The sequence below is a fragment of the Alligator sinensis genome, unplaced genomic scaffold (assembly GCF_000455745.1).
Source record: "Alligator sinensis unplaced genomic scaffold, ASM45574v1 scaffold128_1, whole genome shotgun sequence".
Taxonomy (NCBI): Eukaryota; Metazoa; Chordata; order Crocodylia; family Alligatoridae; genus Alligator; species Alligator sinensis.
In genome coordinates, this window is record NW_005842968.1 from 495,834 (window position 1) to 510,231 (window position 14,398).

Below are 14,398 nucleotides of genomic sequence, written 5' to 3' on the forward strand. Positions count from 1 at the left end.
GGAGCAGGCGAGCCGCCGCTTCCGGGGGCCAGAGCGGCCGCGGCGGGGAGGATCCCAGGTTAACCCCTTCGGCGCCGCCCCCGGCAGCACGGACGCCGCGGTTCCCTCCCTGGCTCTACAAGATGGGGGCGGGGCAGGGCCCGGACAGCCGGGGTCTCCCCCTGCGCCCAGGGGTGGGGGCCGGGCCGGGCCGGGCCGGGCCGGACGAGACGAGACGAGACGAGACGAGACACGCGCTTTTTTTCTTAATAAACTTTATTCTGAGCTTGTAAAAAGAAGCCAGCTCCCCGCCCCGGGCCGCTCGCACCCGCACCTGGGGCAGGACAGAGATCTGCAGGTGGCGCCGAGATCCACCCTCCTCCCCGGGATCCGCTCACACTAGAATCTGTCTGGGTTCTCTCCCCAGCCCACCTAGGTGCACAGAGGGATCCTAGTGACTCACCCTCCATCCAGGCAGGGATCCACCCCAGCCCCCGCCCGCAGATCCCACTCCCCCCTCGGGGATCAGGTGAGGCAGCAGAGCTTGGATCAGAGATGGAGTCCTGCCATTGGCTGGGCAGTGCCTTCCCAGCATCCAGTTAGGGTCCCAGTCCAGTAGGAGCAGAGACTGAGCGGCTGGCACTGAGCGCCAATGGAGGCAGAGAGTTCCCAAGGAGGGGCACGAGCTGCAGTAGAAGATAGCCATTGGTCAGTCACCCTGGCCAATAGGAGGGGAGGCGAGCTCTACATAGTGCTCTCCAGCCAGAGGTTTCCACCAATCCAACCTGACTTCTCCCAGCTCGGGCCAGTAGGAGGCTTTCATCAAAGCTGCCAACCTTGCTACATTTGCTGATTAGCCCAACATGCAGCCAATAGGCCAGGAGCTCTTTACAGGGATCCCAGACATCCCAGCCAGTGGGAGGGCAGGTCTTTAGGAGACACCATCTTAAGTCAGGTCAACGAAGGAATAGCCAATGGAAGAGGAGACCTTTAAGGGAAACCATCTTTAACCATGCCCATGAATAACAGATAAGAGCCTCCACACTGGTCCCAGCCAATGTGAGGAAAGATTTGTTAGGGGAAGCCATCTTAAAATGATGCCAACCCACCGGCCAGCCCTCAAGGTCACCGGGAGAGGACATCTTGATGAGGAGCCACTTTTAGTCATCCCAGCCCAACACTGTGGCCATTGGGGAAGGGTCTCCATATGGTCCCGGCCAATAGGATGGGAAATCTTTAGGGGGAAGCCTTCTTAAGCCAAGCCAACCCTGGCTGCCAATGGGAGAGAAGATCTTTAAAGGGAAGCCATCTTTAGCCACAATGGCCAACAACACGGCATCTCCAGTCAATGGAAGGGGAGATTTTTTAAAGAGAACCCATCTTTACCCACACTGGCAAATGACACATCGTCTCTGAGAGTCCCAGCCAATGGGAGGGGAGATAGAAGGGGAGCCATCTTTAAAGTCATGTCAAGGCCCAGGCTCCTCAGTCCATCTTGAGGTTGACATAGATGTAACGGATGAACTTGAGAGATGCGAAGAAGGAGATGGTGCCCAACATGAGAAAGAAAACGTAGGCCGTGAGCAGGGAGTAGCCAAAAAACTCCACTGTCTGCACTGTGCCCGACATGTTGGAGCGCCGTGAGTAGTAGAAGACCGAGTAGAGGAAGATAAAAAGGCCGGTGGAGCCGGCGCTGAGGACTGAACGCCACCACCACCGGTAGTCCTCGCCTGACAACTGGAAGTAGGTGAGGGCAATAGAGATGCAGGCACCCACACTCAGCAAGATGGCGAAGACAAAGAAGAGGATGCCGTAGAGTGTGTACTGCTCCCGGCCCCACACTGTGGCGAAGATGTAGTAGAGCTCCACGGAGATGGCGCTGGAGGGGACAGGAGGGGAAGAGGGTGAGAGGGAGGGCAGGGAGATGGGGTAGGGAGCCCTCCGCCCCTCCTGTGTGAAGGAAGCAACACTGTCATGCAGCAAGGGGGAAACAGGAAGTGGAATGTGCCAAGGAAGTGACATCATCCTACCACCAGAGAGACTTCATTGTCCCTTTGGAGAAGCAGAAGAGAAACAAGAAGTGATCCTACCAAGGAAGTGACATCATCCGTGTGGGAAAGAAAAAGGCAAACAGGAAGTGGTTTGTGCCATGGAAGTGACATCAAACATGGAGGGGAGAAACAGGAAGTGATTGCGCCAAGAAAGTTACATCATCATTCTTTCAGATAGCATCCTGTTTGTCTACTTCCTATTTCCTTGGCACCATCCACTTCCCCTCTTCCTCCTTCCTGTGTGGAGGGACAATGAGGTCACTTACTCAGCACAATCTACTTCCTGTTTCCCTCCTACCTATTTGGATGGATCGGGGGTTGTCAGCCAGGGCCATGCATACCCCTAGGGGTACTTGGACTGGTCCTAGGGGGTATGCGCAGGCAGGAGAGGACGGAGTGCTGCCGCGTCCCAGGAACAGGACCGGGGCAGAACGAGGGCAGCGGCATCCCTCTGTGGGGCGGGGAACCTCACATGTGGTGGCCGCTGCTGCATACCAGCCCGATGAGCTTCCCCGCCCTGCCCTGACTCCTGGGAGGTGGTGGCACTCTGTCCCCACCTGCCCATGTGCCATCTCTGCCTCCCTGCTCCATGTCCAGCCGTGCACCCTGCCCCCCGCTTTCCCCCTCAGCATCCAGCTGCAAGCTACCCACCCCCCACAACCCCCCTGCCAGTCAGCATCTGGCCACCAAGGTACTTAGACTAAAAAAGGCTGAAAACCCTTGGGATAGATGATGACATAGCATCCCTATTTCCTGTCTAGGGGACTGGCAACAAGCATCCTCATTCAGGAAAGCCAAGAGTTGGCCCACTGGTGTAGGGGACAGGACATGGAGGAGCCGGGCACCATGGAGACCCTCCAAGGATCCAGCCCAGGTCAGAGGACCACAGAGAGCCCTGGGCCGCCTCTGCCTACGGCATTCATGGAAGGGGGGTGCTGCCTGGGCAGTCCCCCCCACCCCTCCCTCTCCTCAGCAGGGTAGCAGACAGGAAGGGAGGGCTCACCTGAAGGGCAGGAAGCCACCAATGGTCATGTGCACCAGGGTGGACTTGTACCAGGGCTGGGGCGGGATCTCCCGGGCGATGTTCTTGGTACGACAGGGTGCGTCGAAGTGGCCGGCGCGGTTCTTGCCGAAGATGCCCCCGATGACGGTGAGGGGGAAGCCGACCAACAGCCACACACTCAGCAGCAGCAGGATGGTGGTGGCTGGCAGGGCCTGTGTGGAGCCATTGGCCCAGTGCACCGAGTTGACCACGCTCCACGTCAAAAAGAAGGGGGCTGGGAGCGAGGAGAGACGGGGTCAGGGCAAGGACGAGACCACCGAGATGCCCCAAGAGTGACTGAAGAGTCCCACCCTGGCCATGGAGGAACCCTGCCAAGGGGAGGACCAGATACCACCACCCCACATCCTCTGGGGACCACAGAGACCCTTCAAGGGAGGCCAAGCAAACCCCTATCACATCCTCCAGGGACCACAGAGTTGCCTCAAGGATGGCCAGGCAGACCCATCCCTCATGTTTTGGGACCCACAGAAACGCATCATAAGACAGGCCACAGACCCATCCCAGATCCTCCAGGAACCATACACACCAACCCCTACAGAGACCACACAGACCAACCGCACATCCTATGGGGACCAAAGAGACCCTGCAAGGGAGGCCAGACAGACCCATGTCACATCCTCTGAGAACCACAGAGATGCCCCAAGGGAGGCCAGATGGATCCATTCCACCTCCACCAAAAGATCACGGACACTCCCGAGTAAAGCACTGCAACCCCCCACCGGGTATCATTGAGACTCCCAAAGTGGGTCCAGATGCTCCACTCCACCATCCTCCAGAGTCATAGAGGTGCCCCGCACACACAGACCTCCCCACCCCAAGACCGTAAAAACTATGAGGGGGCAGAGGGCCTTCTCCTCACCAGAGAAAAGGCTGGTGGTGAGCACGATGTTCCACACCCAGCTCTCACCCCCCAGCTGCCGGTAGAAGTGGCTGGAGACGTAGCCGGCCACGCAGCAGGTGAGGGCATAGAGCAAGATAGCGGCTGAGTTGATGGCACCGTGGCGGTGAACATTGAAGACTCCCAGCAACGCCATGACGATGATGCCGGTGCCCAGGGCCAGGAACTGACTGCCCACGCCCAACACAGCGCACAGCAGGCCGCGGCACGGCGGGAAGCGGAAGACGTCAGTGTGGATGATCTTCCAGCCGTTGTCCCCCTGGTCGTAGTCGTCGGCTGCAGCCGAGGTCGAAGCCTCCTCGTCTAGGTTGTAGCGGGCCAGGTCATTCTTGAGGACCCTCATGAGGATGACCACCACGAAGCCCACCAGGAGAAAGACCAGAACCATGGAGTTGATGATGGACAACCAGTGGATCTCCAAAGTGCGGGGGAAGAAGGCGTCGTCACCACCCCGGCCATGCCGCTCGCCCCGGCGCTCTGTGGCCGTCTCTGACCAGCGGATGCTGTAGGTGTGGGCCATGGGGAAGGGACCTGGCCCGGCCAGGTCATCCAGGCTGCGGGGCTTGACGTCCCTCACGCTGACGTTGGCGTAGACGATGTGGTTGCCGTTCCACTCCAGGTGAAAGTCCAGGTGCGTCCAGAGCCCCACCTTGTGGCTGTGGGGCAGGAACCCGCTCTCCTCCATGTAGCCCACGAAGCCCCTTAGAGGCAGGTCATCCACTACGAACTCAAAGTAGTAGAGCTCCTCGATGGCCCGGCGGAGCTGCGCCACCTGTCGGGGGCAGGGTGAGGACCCAGGCGTTGAGGCTCCCAGCATCCCCCACTCTAATGCCCCAGGTTCCCTCTCCTCCCAGATCCCTGGCTAGGGCCCAGATGTCCCATCTCACCCCCCACCCTGGTGGCCCCAGAACCCGGGCATCTGGGCTGGGCTCCCCAGAACAAGACTTGTGGGGTCATGCCAACCTGGGGTCCTCACACCCCTACCTGAGATGTCCACTCCAGTGCCTGAACTATGGTGGGGTCATGCTAATCTGGGGTCCTTGCACCCCTATCTGAGAGTCTATCCCAGCACCTTGGTCATCCTGGGGTCCTTGAACCCCTATCCAAGGCATCTATTTGTGCCTTGGCCATGGCAGGGGTCACGCTGAGCTTGGGTCTTCACATCCCTGCCTGGGGTGCCCACCCCAGTGCCTGAACTATGATGGGGTCATGCTAACTTAGGGTCCTTGAACCCCTAACTGAGGTGCCCACTCCAGTGGCTTGGCCATGGCAGGGGTCACGCTGAGCTTGGGTTTTCACACCCGTACCCAAGGTGTCTACACCAGTGCCTTGGCTGGGTTGGGGTCACACCAACCTGGGGTCCTTACACCTCTAGCTGAGAGTCTACCCCAGCATCTCGGCCATCCTGGGGTCCCTGAACCCCAATCCGAGGCATGCACCCTAGGGCCTTGGCTATGACAGGGGTCACACCAAGCTTGGGCCTTCACATCCCTACTCAAGGCGTCAGCCTCAGTGCCTTGGCTGGGACAGGGTCACATCAACCTGGGGTCCTTGCACACCTAACTGAGGTGCCCACCCCAGTGCCTTGGTGGTGGCAGAGATCACACCAAGCTGGTGTCTTCACGCCCCTAGCCAAAGCGTGCACCCCGTGCCTCAGCCAATACTAAGCTGGAAGCCAGGCATCCATACGGGGCTACCTGGTCAGGGCTGAGCTTCATCTCGCACAGGGTCCTCTTCTCCACGTTCTCCCGGAAGCGGATCTGATAGAGGGACTCAGCCATGCGGTCACCATCCAGCACCTCCCCCAGAGTCAGGCTCTTGTGCTGGATCTTCTCGGGGGAGCACACAGGCAGCTGGTAGTAGTGGTAGGTCTCCTGAGGGTTGTGGTAGGGTCCCACCTTGTTGACGTATAGCATGACTGGGTCCCCAGGCTTGTACTGGGCCTCTGAGGACCCCGGCAGCGGGCAGGTCCCCAGCAGGAGGAGCAGCAGGGGCACGCAGGAGCGGTGGGATGCCATGGGGCCTGCACCGAGGAAGTTGGGAAACTGGAGAGAAGCGGGAGGGAGTGAGAGCCCGGACTCCTGCAACCCGCCCCCGCTCTGCCAACACAGGTGCCCGCAGAGACGGGTCAAAGCGGTGGCAGCCCCAGGACCCCATCCCAGGTGCTCAGTGACCACCGGGGACTTCATGCCTTTGCCCAAGGTGCCCCCACACCCCCCAGTGCCTGGACCACCGCTGGGTCATGTCAACCTGGGGTCCTTGCACCCCTGCCCAGAGCACCCGTCCCAGGGGTGGGGCCATGCTGGCCTGCCCAAGGTGTCCACCCCAGTGCTGAGGGCGGGGGGGGCGGGTCATGCCAAATGGGCATCCTTGCACCCCCAACCTAGGAGTCTGTGGTAGTGCCACTGACCAGGGTCACACCAACCCAGGTCCTCACATCCCTGCCCCAGTGCCTGGGCCATCCTGGGGTCCTTGCCCCCCAGCCTAGGCGTCTGTGCTAGTGCCATTGACCAGGGTCATGCCAACCGGGGTCCTCGCACTCCTGCCCGAGGTGCCCCCCATGCATGGGGCATCCTGGGGTCTCGCCCCCCGCCGCCCAGGGGTCCTCGCTCACCGGCTGCCCCGGCGGCGCCTGCTGCCTGGAGGCCCAGGCCCCGCGCCCAGCCGACGGGAGTCCCCAGAAGCAGGCGACCAGCCAGGCAGCACCGACCAGCCTGGGGGCCTCGCTGCCTCGCGGCTGCCTGTCACAACGCCTGACCTCCGGCGCCCCCCTGCTCCGACTCAGACGCTTCCAAACCCCCTGCTCGGCTTCCCGGAGGGTTCCCCGACAAGCGAGTGTCGGCTCTTTCCCGGAGAACTGCCCCCCCGGCCGGAACCAAGAACGACAAGTTGTGGGGACCTTCAGGCGACGGCCAGGTCAGCCCTAGCCACGTCCACCCACTACTTCCGCCCTTAGTGCCCGGCCTGGCCTTCATGTCCACCCCTGACGTAGTTCCGCTGCGGCCGTCCCTCTCCCCCGCCTTTGGGGCCGCCTTAAAGGGCACGGAGCACAGAAGGCGGTGGGAGACCTTAAAGGGCCAGACCCCTATTTCTGAGAGGAGGGAAGGGGGCCTCTAGCAGCTCTCCAAAACAGGGGGTTCTGGGTGACCCAAGCTGAACCCCCATTCCCTAGTGGCCCCAATATATGAACACCCACAAATCACCCCCCCATGTGGGGCATGGGCAGCTCCCCAATGCCCCCCAGTTCCCCCCACTGAGATGATGCTCCCCCACAAAGGGAATACTCTAGAGGAAGGAGGGGAAGAGCCCCCCCTTCCCCATCACCCTGGTGACTGGCACCAGCCAATGGGGGTGCCTGGATTGTTGGGGAGCACTGTGATGTCACCAGCTTAGGGGTGCGATTCCAGGTCAGCAACTCAGGGGCAGCGGCAGGTCCCAGGTGGGCTCCTTGCTGATTGGTGGAAGGCGGCAGGAGAGGGGGATCATGGCCTACTGGGCAGGGGGCTGATGGGGGTCCCCTATGTGGGGTCCTGGGCATGCTGACCTCCCCCCTTGCCCATCCGCTTTCTCAGGGCACTGGCTTCCCCCAGCGCCCCCGCCTGCCGTCGCCCTGGCCCCCAGCCGCGGCCCCGCAGCCCCGGGAGCCGCGGCGGGGGGCTGCTGCCATGCGGGGGGCCAAGGGGGCGGAGGCGGCAGGGGGCTCAACCCCCTACCTGTCGGTGATGGACCAGTACGGCTACCAGCTGGGCCGCGTCATCGGCCATGGCTCCTACGGCGTTGTGTATGAGGCCTACTTCGTCAAGCAGAAGACCAAGGTGGCCGTCAAGATCATTTCCAAAAAGAAGGCCTCAGAGGACTACCTCAACAAATTTCTACCCCGCGAAATCCAGGTCCACCTGTTCCTGCACCAGGGGCAGGGATTGGGCCCAGCCAGGGGGCAAGGCCCACTAGGAGGCAGGGCAGAGCTAGACCCTGCCCCACTAACCCAGTACATGGGCATCACCCACAGGTGATGAAGGGGCTGCGCCACAAGCACCTGGTGATCTTCTACCAGGCCATTGAGACAACGTCGCGCCACTACATCGCTATGGAGCTGGCACCAGGTGGCGATGTGCTGGAGCGGGTGCAGCGTGTGGGGCCCTGCGCTGAGGGTCTTGCCGGCCGCTGGTTTGCCCAGCTCGTGCTGGCTGTGGCCTACCTGCACAGCAAAAGCATCGTGCACCGGTGCGCCCACCTGTCCCTGGCAGCCCCCAGCCCCAGGGCATTTCCATGCCACCAGCACCCAGGGCCCATCACCCCTGGTCCCCCATCACCACCCACCTTCTGCCCCCCAGGTGCACTCCCCCACCCCCCTTCAGTACCCCATCACCCCTTTCCAACTTGCATCTCCTTGTTCCCCATCCCTCTCAGGTGCCTCACATCACCCCCTGCCCCCAGTGCCCACCACTGCCCTGTTCCTCATTACCCCCTTTGATGCTCATGGCTCCAGTGCCTAGACCCCCTGCCCATTCCTGCAATGCCCATCACCCCCTGGTCCCCGCACCCATTACTGGCCTGCCCTCTGCCCATCACTATCTCGTGCCCCATCCATTCCTTCCAGTGAGGCCCATGGCCCAAGTACCCATCACCCCCTGCCCATTACCCTGCAGGGACCTGAAGCTGGAGAACCTGCTTCTGGACAAGCAGGAGAACATCAAGGTGTCAGACTTCGGGTTCGCACGGGCCATGGGCGGGGGCTCTGGGCTGGTCCTGGCCGGGGACGGGGCTGTGGCCGGGCCAGCGCTCCTGAGCCAGACCTACTGTGGTAGCTTTGCCTACGCCTGCCCTGAAATCCTGCTGGGGATGCCCTACGATCCCTTCCTGGCCGATGTCTGGAGCCTGGGAGTCATCCTTTACACACTGCTGGTCGCCCACCTGCCCTTCGATGACACCAACCTCAAGCGCCTACTGCGTGACACCCAGCGTGATGTCGTCTTCCCCGCCCAGCCCTCAGTGCCGGAGGACTGCAAGGTACCCACCACAGTCAGGGGGCAGGAAATCCTGCATGGGGAACTGGGAGAGTGTGCGTGTTGGGGGGCAGTAAGGGAGTGCTCAGGGCACTGGGGTAAGTGCAGGGGGCACCAGGGGCATGAAATCGGGCAAAGGGCTCTGGGGGGCCAGCAGGGTGTATGGGAGAGTAGAACAGATCCACGTCCTTAAGGGGGTGAGGCAGGGGGTACCCCCCACACCAGGGGTGCCCTCTGACTACTGCCCCCCATCCCCCATAGGACCTGATCCAGCACCTACTGCGGGGAGCAGCCCGGCGCTTCAGCACCTTAGAGCTGCTACAGAGCCCCTGGGTGCTGCGCTTCCAGGTTGAGCGCCCCCCGGCAGAGCTGCATGCCCTCGAGACCGCCTGGGGAGGCCGGACAGGGGCAGGGGCCAGCGGACCCCCAACAAAAGCCCCCTCAGCTGCTGGGCCGTCTGACAAGAAGAAGGTGGGCTAGTCGGGCCCCTCAAGGCCACCAATGCTTTTGAGAAAGCCAGCTGGGGGGGAAGACACCCCAAAACTAGCTCTGCCCTCACTGGGGGCCCCATTGCTGAGGGGAGCCCCCCACTGTGTCACAGCACTGGGAGCCACCACAGAGCCACAGAGATCCTCACCGAGTTTATTCAGCCGGCGGGGGGGAGCTTTGGAATCTCCCCCAGCCTGAACCCCAATAAACCCACCCAGGAAACAAAGCTCCCCCAACAACGCCTCCGCCCTGCCTCCCCCTCACAATCAGCACCGAGAGGGGTGCAGGGGAAGCCCCTATTTAAAGGCAGCAAGGAAAGGGTTAACCTGCAATACAAGGCCCCTGAGTAGATGAGGGGGCTAAGAGCAGCCCCCCACAAGTAGTATGGCCCCTCATTGTGCCCCCCCACAAAGGCACCTGTAGTGTTCTGGGGACGCAGCCCTCCAGCCTGCGTCCTGCCAGCCTTTCCCAGGAGTGTGTGTAGGGGGGCCCCTCACCCCCAAAGGAATCAGTCCTAGGGAATCATGGGCCTGAGGTCTGGACCCCCACCCCCCTCCACAAGTATGGGCAACAGGGGACCCCAGCCCTTGCAGCCCAGTCCAGCCCCACAGCTAGGGGGATTTGTGTGGGGGGGGGAACCTAGGGAACTGGGGAGGGATCCCTGGCCCCACTTAGAGTTAGTCTCTGGCCCACAGAAATCTGTAAAGCTCTGTGTAGGTGCACAGGGCTGCGTCCACTTCTGGGGAGGGCGGGGGTGCTGGGAATAGCCCAGGAGGGGGTGGTTTCCCAGCATGCATCAGGAAAGCGAGGCAGCCAGTTGCTCTAGTTGTTCCTTCTCTTCGTCTGTGGCTGTGGCCGTGGTGGCTGGTGGGGAAGGGGACAGAAGAACAGACACTGGAAGTGAATGGGATGCCCCAAACCACCTCCCCTTCTAGCATGTTACCCCAGGATCCCACCGCACCCATCAATGGCCCCTGCCCCTTCTGGTGCATCCCCTCTGGGAGTAGGGGGGTGATCCCATCCTACTGCACCCAATCACCCACCGCCCTTGGCAAGGCCCTTCAGCCCCAGTTCCCATGGACCTGCCAATCTCTTCCCCCGTGCATCCCCTCTGACTCTGCTCCCACTGCCCCAACTCATTTCTGCCCCAGGGAACATCACCTTATCCCTAGATCCCATTACACCCACCAGTCCTTTCTTCCCCCACAGTGCATCACCTGAGCCCCAGATCCCACTTTATCCACCAGTCCCTCCCACCCTTCCCAGCAGCTCCCCTCAGCCCTGCATCCCACTGTGCCCACCCATCCCTTCTAGCTTCAATGCATCCCCACAGCCCCAGATCCTCACCACATCCACCAATCCTCCTTCCTCCATAGCATGTCACCCATTGCATTCCTCCCATGTTAGTCCCAGATGCCGCAGCATCCACCAATCACCCACCTCCCCTGCCACATGCCTTCAGCCCCAGATCTCACTGACTTACCAGTCCCTCCCTCCTTAGTTCCCCCTACCCCATATTGCACTGCATCCACCAGTCCTACCTCCCCACCTCCAGCCCACCAAATCTGTGGAGTATCCTCCCACACTGCATTGCCCTTCACCAACCCTGCAGTGGAAATGGGGGCAAAAACCAGGTCAGGCCTAGGAGAACAGCCAAATCCTGAATGGCTGGTGTGCTGGAGGTTGCCTGTGGCTTTTGTGACAGGTTTCCAGGCATGGGAGGCTGGGCCCAGGGGAGCCCTTTAGGAACAGTTAAGAAGTGCTGATTGGGGGGGTGGGGAGGGGGCACACATGACATGTGTCACTGAGGGTGATGGGGAAGATCAGGACGATGGTGCCCTAGGAAGTCAGGATGGAGGGGCCAGGGGCTTCACTGAGAAGCCGTGACCTCTTCCTGCCCTTCCATGGGTCCCTGTAGGGTCTAAACAGGGGAAGGCAGGCAGCTGAGACTGGCAGAGTTCTGAAAGGAGAGCAATCAAGCCGCGGTGCACGGGTGGCGGTGGGAAGAACTGGAATATCGTACTGCCTGTACCTGGTACAGCCGGTAGGTGGGTGCTCGGGACAGCCGGTAGCTCCGGCTCCCCCACGTTCAGCAGCTCCTTGTCCAGGTCTTCCTGCTCCAGTTCCTCCAGCTCAGCCAGTAGTTCATCCTGGGATGGGGGGGGGCGGAAGAGGGAGATGCAGTGAAGGCAGAAAAAGGGCGATGGACCGCTTGCAGCCAAGATCTCACCCTCCCAGGCCCCTGAGAATCCATCCCTCTCTGAAGGATGAGGCCCTGCCCCTCCTCACCTCATCCACGTCGTCACCAAAGCCCACAGGCTTGGAGATGGCATCTGAGATCTGCTGGGCAATGTCCTGCTGCTCCGTGATATCGGACATGAGGTCGTCCACCTTGTCAATGTCCCTAGGAGAGGTGGGGAGACTGTGAGCTCCGCAGGGGAATTGGGGCCTCGGAAAGCCCCACTGCACCCTGCCAAGAGGGAGCAGAGCCACCACCTCTGCCACACCGGGGAGGGAGAAGGATTCTTCCGAGGGGTGGGGCCTCTCCCTTTGGATGGGTGAAGCCTGGAGCCCGTAAGTACCACAGAAGGTGGGGCAATGACCCCCTTCAACCCCGCCCCCTGCCCTAGCCCCACCCCTGCTGGCACCCACATGTTCTGGTGGGCCTGCTTCATGGCGCGGGCGGCGTCCGACATAGTCTTGAGCACCTCAGTGTTAGTAGTGGCGTTCTCCAGCGCCTCCCGCTGGAACTCAATGGTTGACAGGGTCCCATCCAGCTGCGCCAACTTCCCCTCGTACCGCTTCTTGCGCTTCAGCGCCTGCAGCGCCGCTGAGTGGGGGCAGTGGGAGGGCAGGGATGTCCTCTGGGCCTGTCCCCATACCCAGATACCCCATCACCCAGCCCCAGAGCCTCTCCCCCACCCCCGCACTGGTGACAGACCCGCCCCATGGGTCTGCCCCTGCCCACATGCAACTCCGCCTTCCACTGCTTCACCCCCTCCCCCCAGCTGAGATGCCCCGTCCATAAGCTCCACCCCCACCTGGGAAGCTCCACCTCTTCTCTCCAGCTGGCCAGCCCTGCCCATGGCTCTGTTCCACCCCAAACTGGGGCCCCGCCCCCACCTGGCCCTACCAGCTCACCCCTCTTGTTCTTGGTGCCATGCTTGCGAGCGGTCACCAGCTCTTGCTGGATCTTGGTCTCCAGGAACTCCTGCTTCTTGAGCAGCAGCTCCTCTGTCTCCCGCAGCCGCTGGATGGCCTCCTGCGGGGTTGGCGCCTTCCCCTTCTTCCCTGGGGGGTGGGAGGGGTCAGGGTCACCCCATACTGCCCCCCTTCTCCTTCCCCTCCCAGGCCCCAAGTGCATTGTGGGAAACTCCTAACAGGCCTGGTGTTCCACCCCCCAAACTGGATGGAAATGGTACAGTCCGTCCCACCCAGGAGACAAATGGTAGATCTCACCCCCTCCCACAACTAGAGAAGAAGTGATGCAGTCCTCCCCTCTGCAGATATGTCATAGTATGGCCTGCCCTAGACCAAGCAGGGTGGTACAGCACCCCATCCTGCCTACAAAGAATGGTACAGTCCATGTCACCCACAACTAGGAAGAAATGGCACATCCCCCAAGACAGGAATGATACACCCAGGACACCCCCCCCTCCCCCATATGGTACATTCTCCCGGTTAACCAGGAAGAGATTGTACACCCCCACTCCGTACAAAGTGGTATACCCCGGCCACACAGTTTAGTGGGGTCCTCCTCCCCCGTCGCCCAGAGATTGTCACAGTCCCCCTTCCCACCCCCCCAGCAGGGAGTTGTGGTACAGACGCCCCCACAAGCACGGAGACATGGCACACCCCACCGCCCCGACATGAAGTGGAACGGCCCGCCCAGAACCAGGAAGCGGTAGTAGGAGCCTCCCAACCCACAGACAATGCTACAGCCCCTCCATGCCCAGACGCGAAGTGGTACAGTCCCGCCCGGCGAAGCATGAGATGGTACAGCCCGGAGGCGCTGCGGTCCGTTCAGTTCATCCACATGAGACTTTATCCTCCCCCCCCGCTCCCGGAGCATTTGGCTCCGTACGGCCTGCGCTCCCCACCTCCCCACGGGTGATACCACCCCGCTAGGCCGAGGCGGCGGGGGGCGCTCACCCTTCCCGAACATCTTCCCCAGGGCGCTCATCGCTGCGGCCGCACTTCCGCCTTCCGCGGCACGTGACGTAGGACAGGCCAAGTCACATGACACATGACAAGCACGTGACGCACCGGCTTCAACACCCCTTCCTTAAAAGTGGCCGCGGCCCCATTTCTGCCCAAATCCCCGGCGCGGATGTGGGGTGGGGGGCATTGCCCCCACACATGTAGAGGCTGCACGGCGTGGATCTGCCCCACCTGGCGCCTCCCGCCCCGCAGCAGTAGGCTGTTATCCCACACAGGCGGCAGCAGTAGACTGTTATCTTGCACACACGGCAATGGGGGTCTCAGGGCTTTATCATCTGGGGGTTGTGGCCCCCCTCCATGTGGGGGGGGGGGGCAGGGCCCGGCGAAGGCCTCCAGGCCATGGGTGAGGAGAGCCAGGGTCATCCCGGCAGGGACCAGCACGCAGGTGACACCTGCAGGGGAGAAAGCAGCATGAGAGGGGCCCCTTTGCTCCCCCCTGCCCTCCACATCCCACCCCCCACTCCCTTCCCTGCCACCTCCGTGGTTGCCCACCAGCCCTGGGGTCTCCTTGTGCCCCCCTCCCCCCCAGCTGGGGGCTCGGCCTCCCCTACCCAAGTTGCTGACATCCTGGATGTTGCGGGGCTCATCGTCGAAGAACAGCATCTGGGCGAAGGGGATCCCGGTGTCCTGCTGCAGCCTGGAGGGGTGGCAGGGATCAGGGGGCTGTGGAGGGCACCCCCCCCCCCCCCGC

General features: G+C 61.8%; 5 protein-coding genes across 7 annotated transcripts in view; 1 reads left to right on the forward strand and 4 right to left on the reverse strand.

Moving 5' to 3' along the window:
- IPO4 (importin 4) overlaps positions 1-1,121 on the reverse strand; it is a 14,236-nt gene extending 13,115 nt beyond the window's left edge. Inside the window, exon 1 of the mRNA XM_025192815.1 lies at positions 1,089-1,121. Within this exon, the coding sequence (XP_025048600.1) occupies positions 1,089-1,121 (33 nt within the window). The remainder of the gene's footprint in view (positions 1-1,088) is intronic.
- A 293-nt stretch (positions 1,122-1,414) lies between these two features.
- On the reverse strand, positions 1,415-7,185 carry TM9SF1 (transmembrane 9 superfamily member 1). 3 transcript variants are annotated; one of them, XM_006036511.3, is made up of 5 exons: positions 6,606-7,184; positions 5,689-6,036; positions 3,953-4,763; positions 3,034-3,307; positions 1,415-1,858 (listed from the first exon to the last, which is right to left on the reverse strand). In XM_006036511.3, exons 2-5 carry the CDS (start codon positions 6,007-6,009, stop codon positions 1,465-1,467), a joined length of 1,800 nt encoding a protein of 599 aa, XP_006036573.1. In that variant the 5' UTR covers positions 6,010-6,036; positions 6,606-7,184; the 3' UTR covers positions 1,415-1,464. The 3 variants fall into 3 exon arrangements, with proteins under 3 accessions (XP_006036573.1, XP_006036574.1, XP_025048567.1); XM_006036512.3 differs by lacking the exon at positions 6,606-7,184 and adding an exon at positions 6,402-6,556; XM_025192782.1 differs by lacking the exon at positions 1,415-1,858 and adding an exon at positions 1,868-2,267 and having other exon boundaries at positions 6,606-7,185.
- Positions 7,186-7,656: 471 nt separating this feature from the next.
- TSSK4 (testis specific serine kinase 4) lies at positions 7,657-10,274 on the forward strand. Its single transcript, XM_006036543.3, has 4 exons — positions 7,657-7,881; positions 8,001-8,215; positions 8,641-9,001; positions 9,259-10,274. The coding sequence occupies exons 1-4, from the start codon at positions 7,657-7,659 to the stop codon at positions 9,475-9,477; spliced, it is 1,020 nt and encodes a 339-aa protein (XP_006036605.1). The 3' UTR covers positions 9,478-10,274.
- An 8-nt stretch (positions 10,275-10,282) lies between these two features.
- CHMP4A (charged multivesicular body protein 4A) lies at positions 10,283-12,381 on the reverse strand. The gene is made up of 5 exons (XM_025192816.1): positions 12,369-12,381; positions 12,139-12,316; positions 11,776-11,890; positions 11,519-11,636; positions 10,283-10,350 (listed from the first exon to the last, which is right to left on the reverse strand). The coding sequence occupies exons 1-5, from the start codon at positions 12,379-12,381 to the stop codon at positions 10,283-10,285; spliced, it is 492 nt and encodes a 163-aa protein (XP_025048601.1).
- MDP1 (magnesium dependent phosphatase 1) overlaps positions 11,776-14,398 on the reverse strand; it is a 4,117-nt gene continuing 1,494 nt past the window's right edge. The window contains 4 exon segments of the mRNA XM_014526188.2: positions 11,776-11,890; positions 12,628-12,777; positions 13,879-14,099; positions 14,259-14,344. Of these exon segments, the coding sequence (XP_014381674.2) occupies positions 12,661-12,777; positions 13,879-14,099; positions 14,259-14,344 (424 nt within the window). The 3' untranslated portion in view covers positions 11,776-11,890; positions 12,628-12,660.

Bases quoted from the DNA above. Each gene is read 5' to 3' on its own strand.
- TM9SF1 (XM_006036511.3), bottom strand. From the start codon at position 6,009: ATGGCATCCCACCGCTCCTGCGTGCCCCTGCTGCTCCTCCTGCTGGGG. The intron at 4,764-5,688 runs GTAGCCCCGTAT...TGCCCCCGACAG, and splicing joins TGAAGCTCAGCCCTGACCAG to GTGGCGCAGCTCCGCCGGGC. The intron at 1,859-3,033 runs GTGAGCCCTCCC...TGTCCCCTCCAG, and splicing joins GGTGGCTTCCTGCCCTTCAG to CGCCATCTCCGTGGAGCTCT.
- TSSK4 (XM_006036543.3), top strand. From the start codon at position 7,657: ATGCGGGGGGCCAAGGGGGCGGAGGCGGCAGGGGGCTCAACCCCCTAC. The intron at 7,882-8,000 runs GTCCACCTGTTC...CATCACCCACAG, and splicing joins TTCTACCCCGCGAAATCCAG to GTGATGAAGGGGCTGCGCCA. The intron at 9,002-9,258 runs GTACCCACCACA...CATCCCCCATAG, and splicing joins CAGTGCCGGAGGACTGCAAG to GACCTGATCCAGCACCTACT.
- CHMP4A (XM_025192816.1), bottom strand. The intron at 11,891-12,138 runs GTGGGTGCCAGC...CACCTCTCCTAG, and splicing joins AAGCAGGCCCACCAGAACAT to GGACATTGACAAGGTGGACG. The intron at 10,351-11,518 runs GTACAGGCAGTA...CTTCCCCACCAG, and splicing joins CCACCTACCGGCTGTACCAG to CCACCACGGCCACAGCCACA.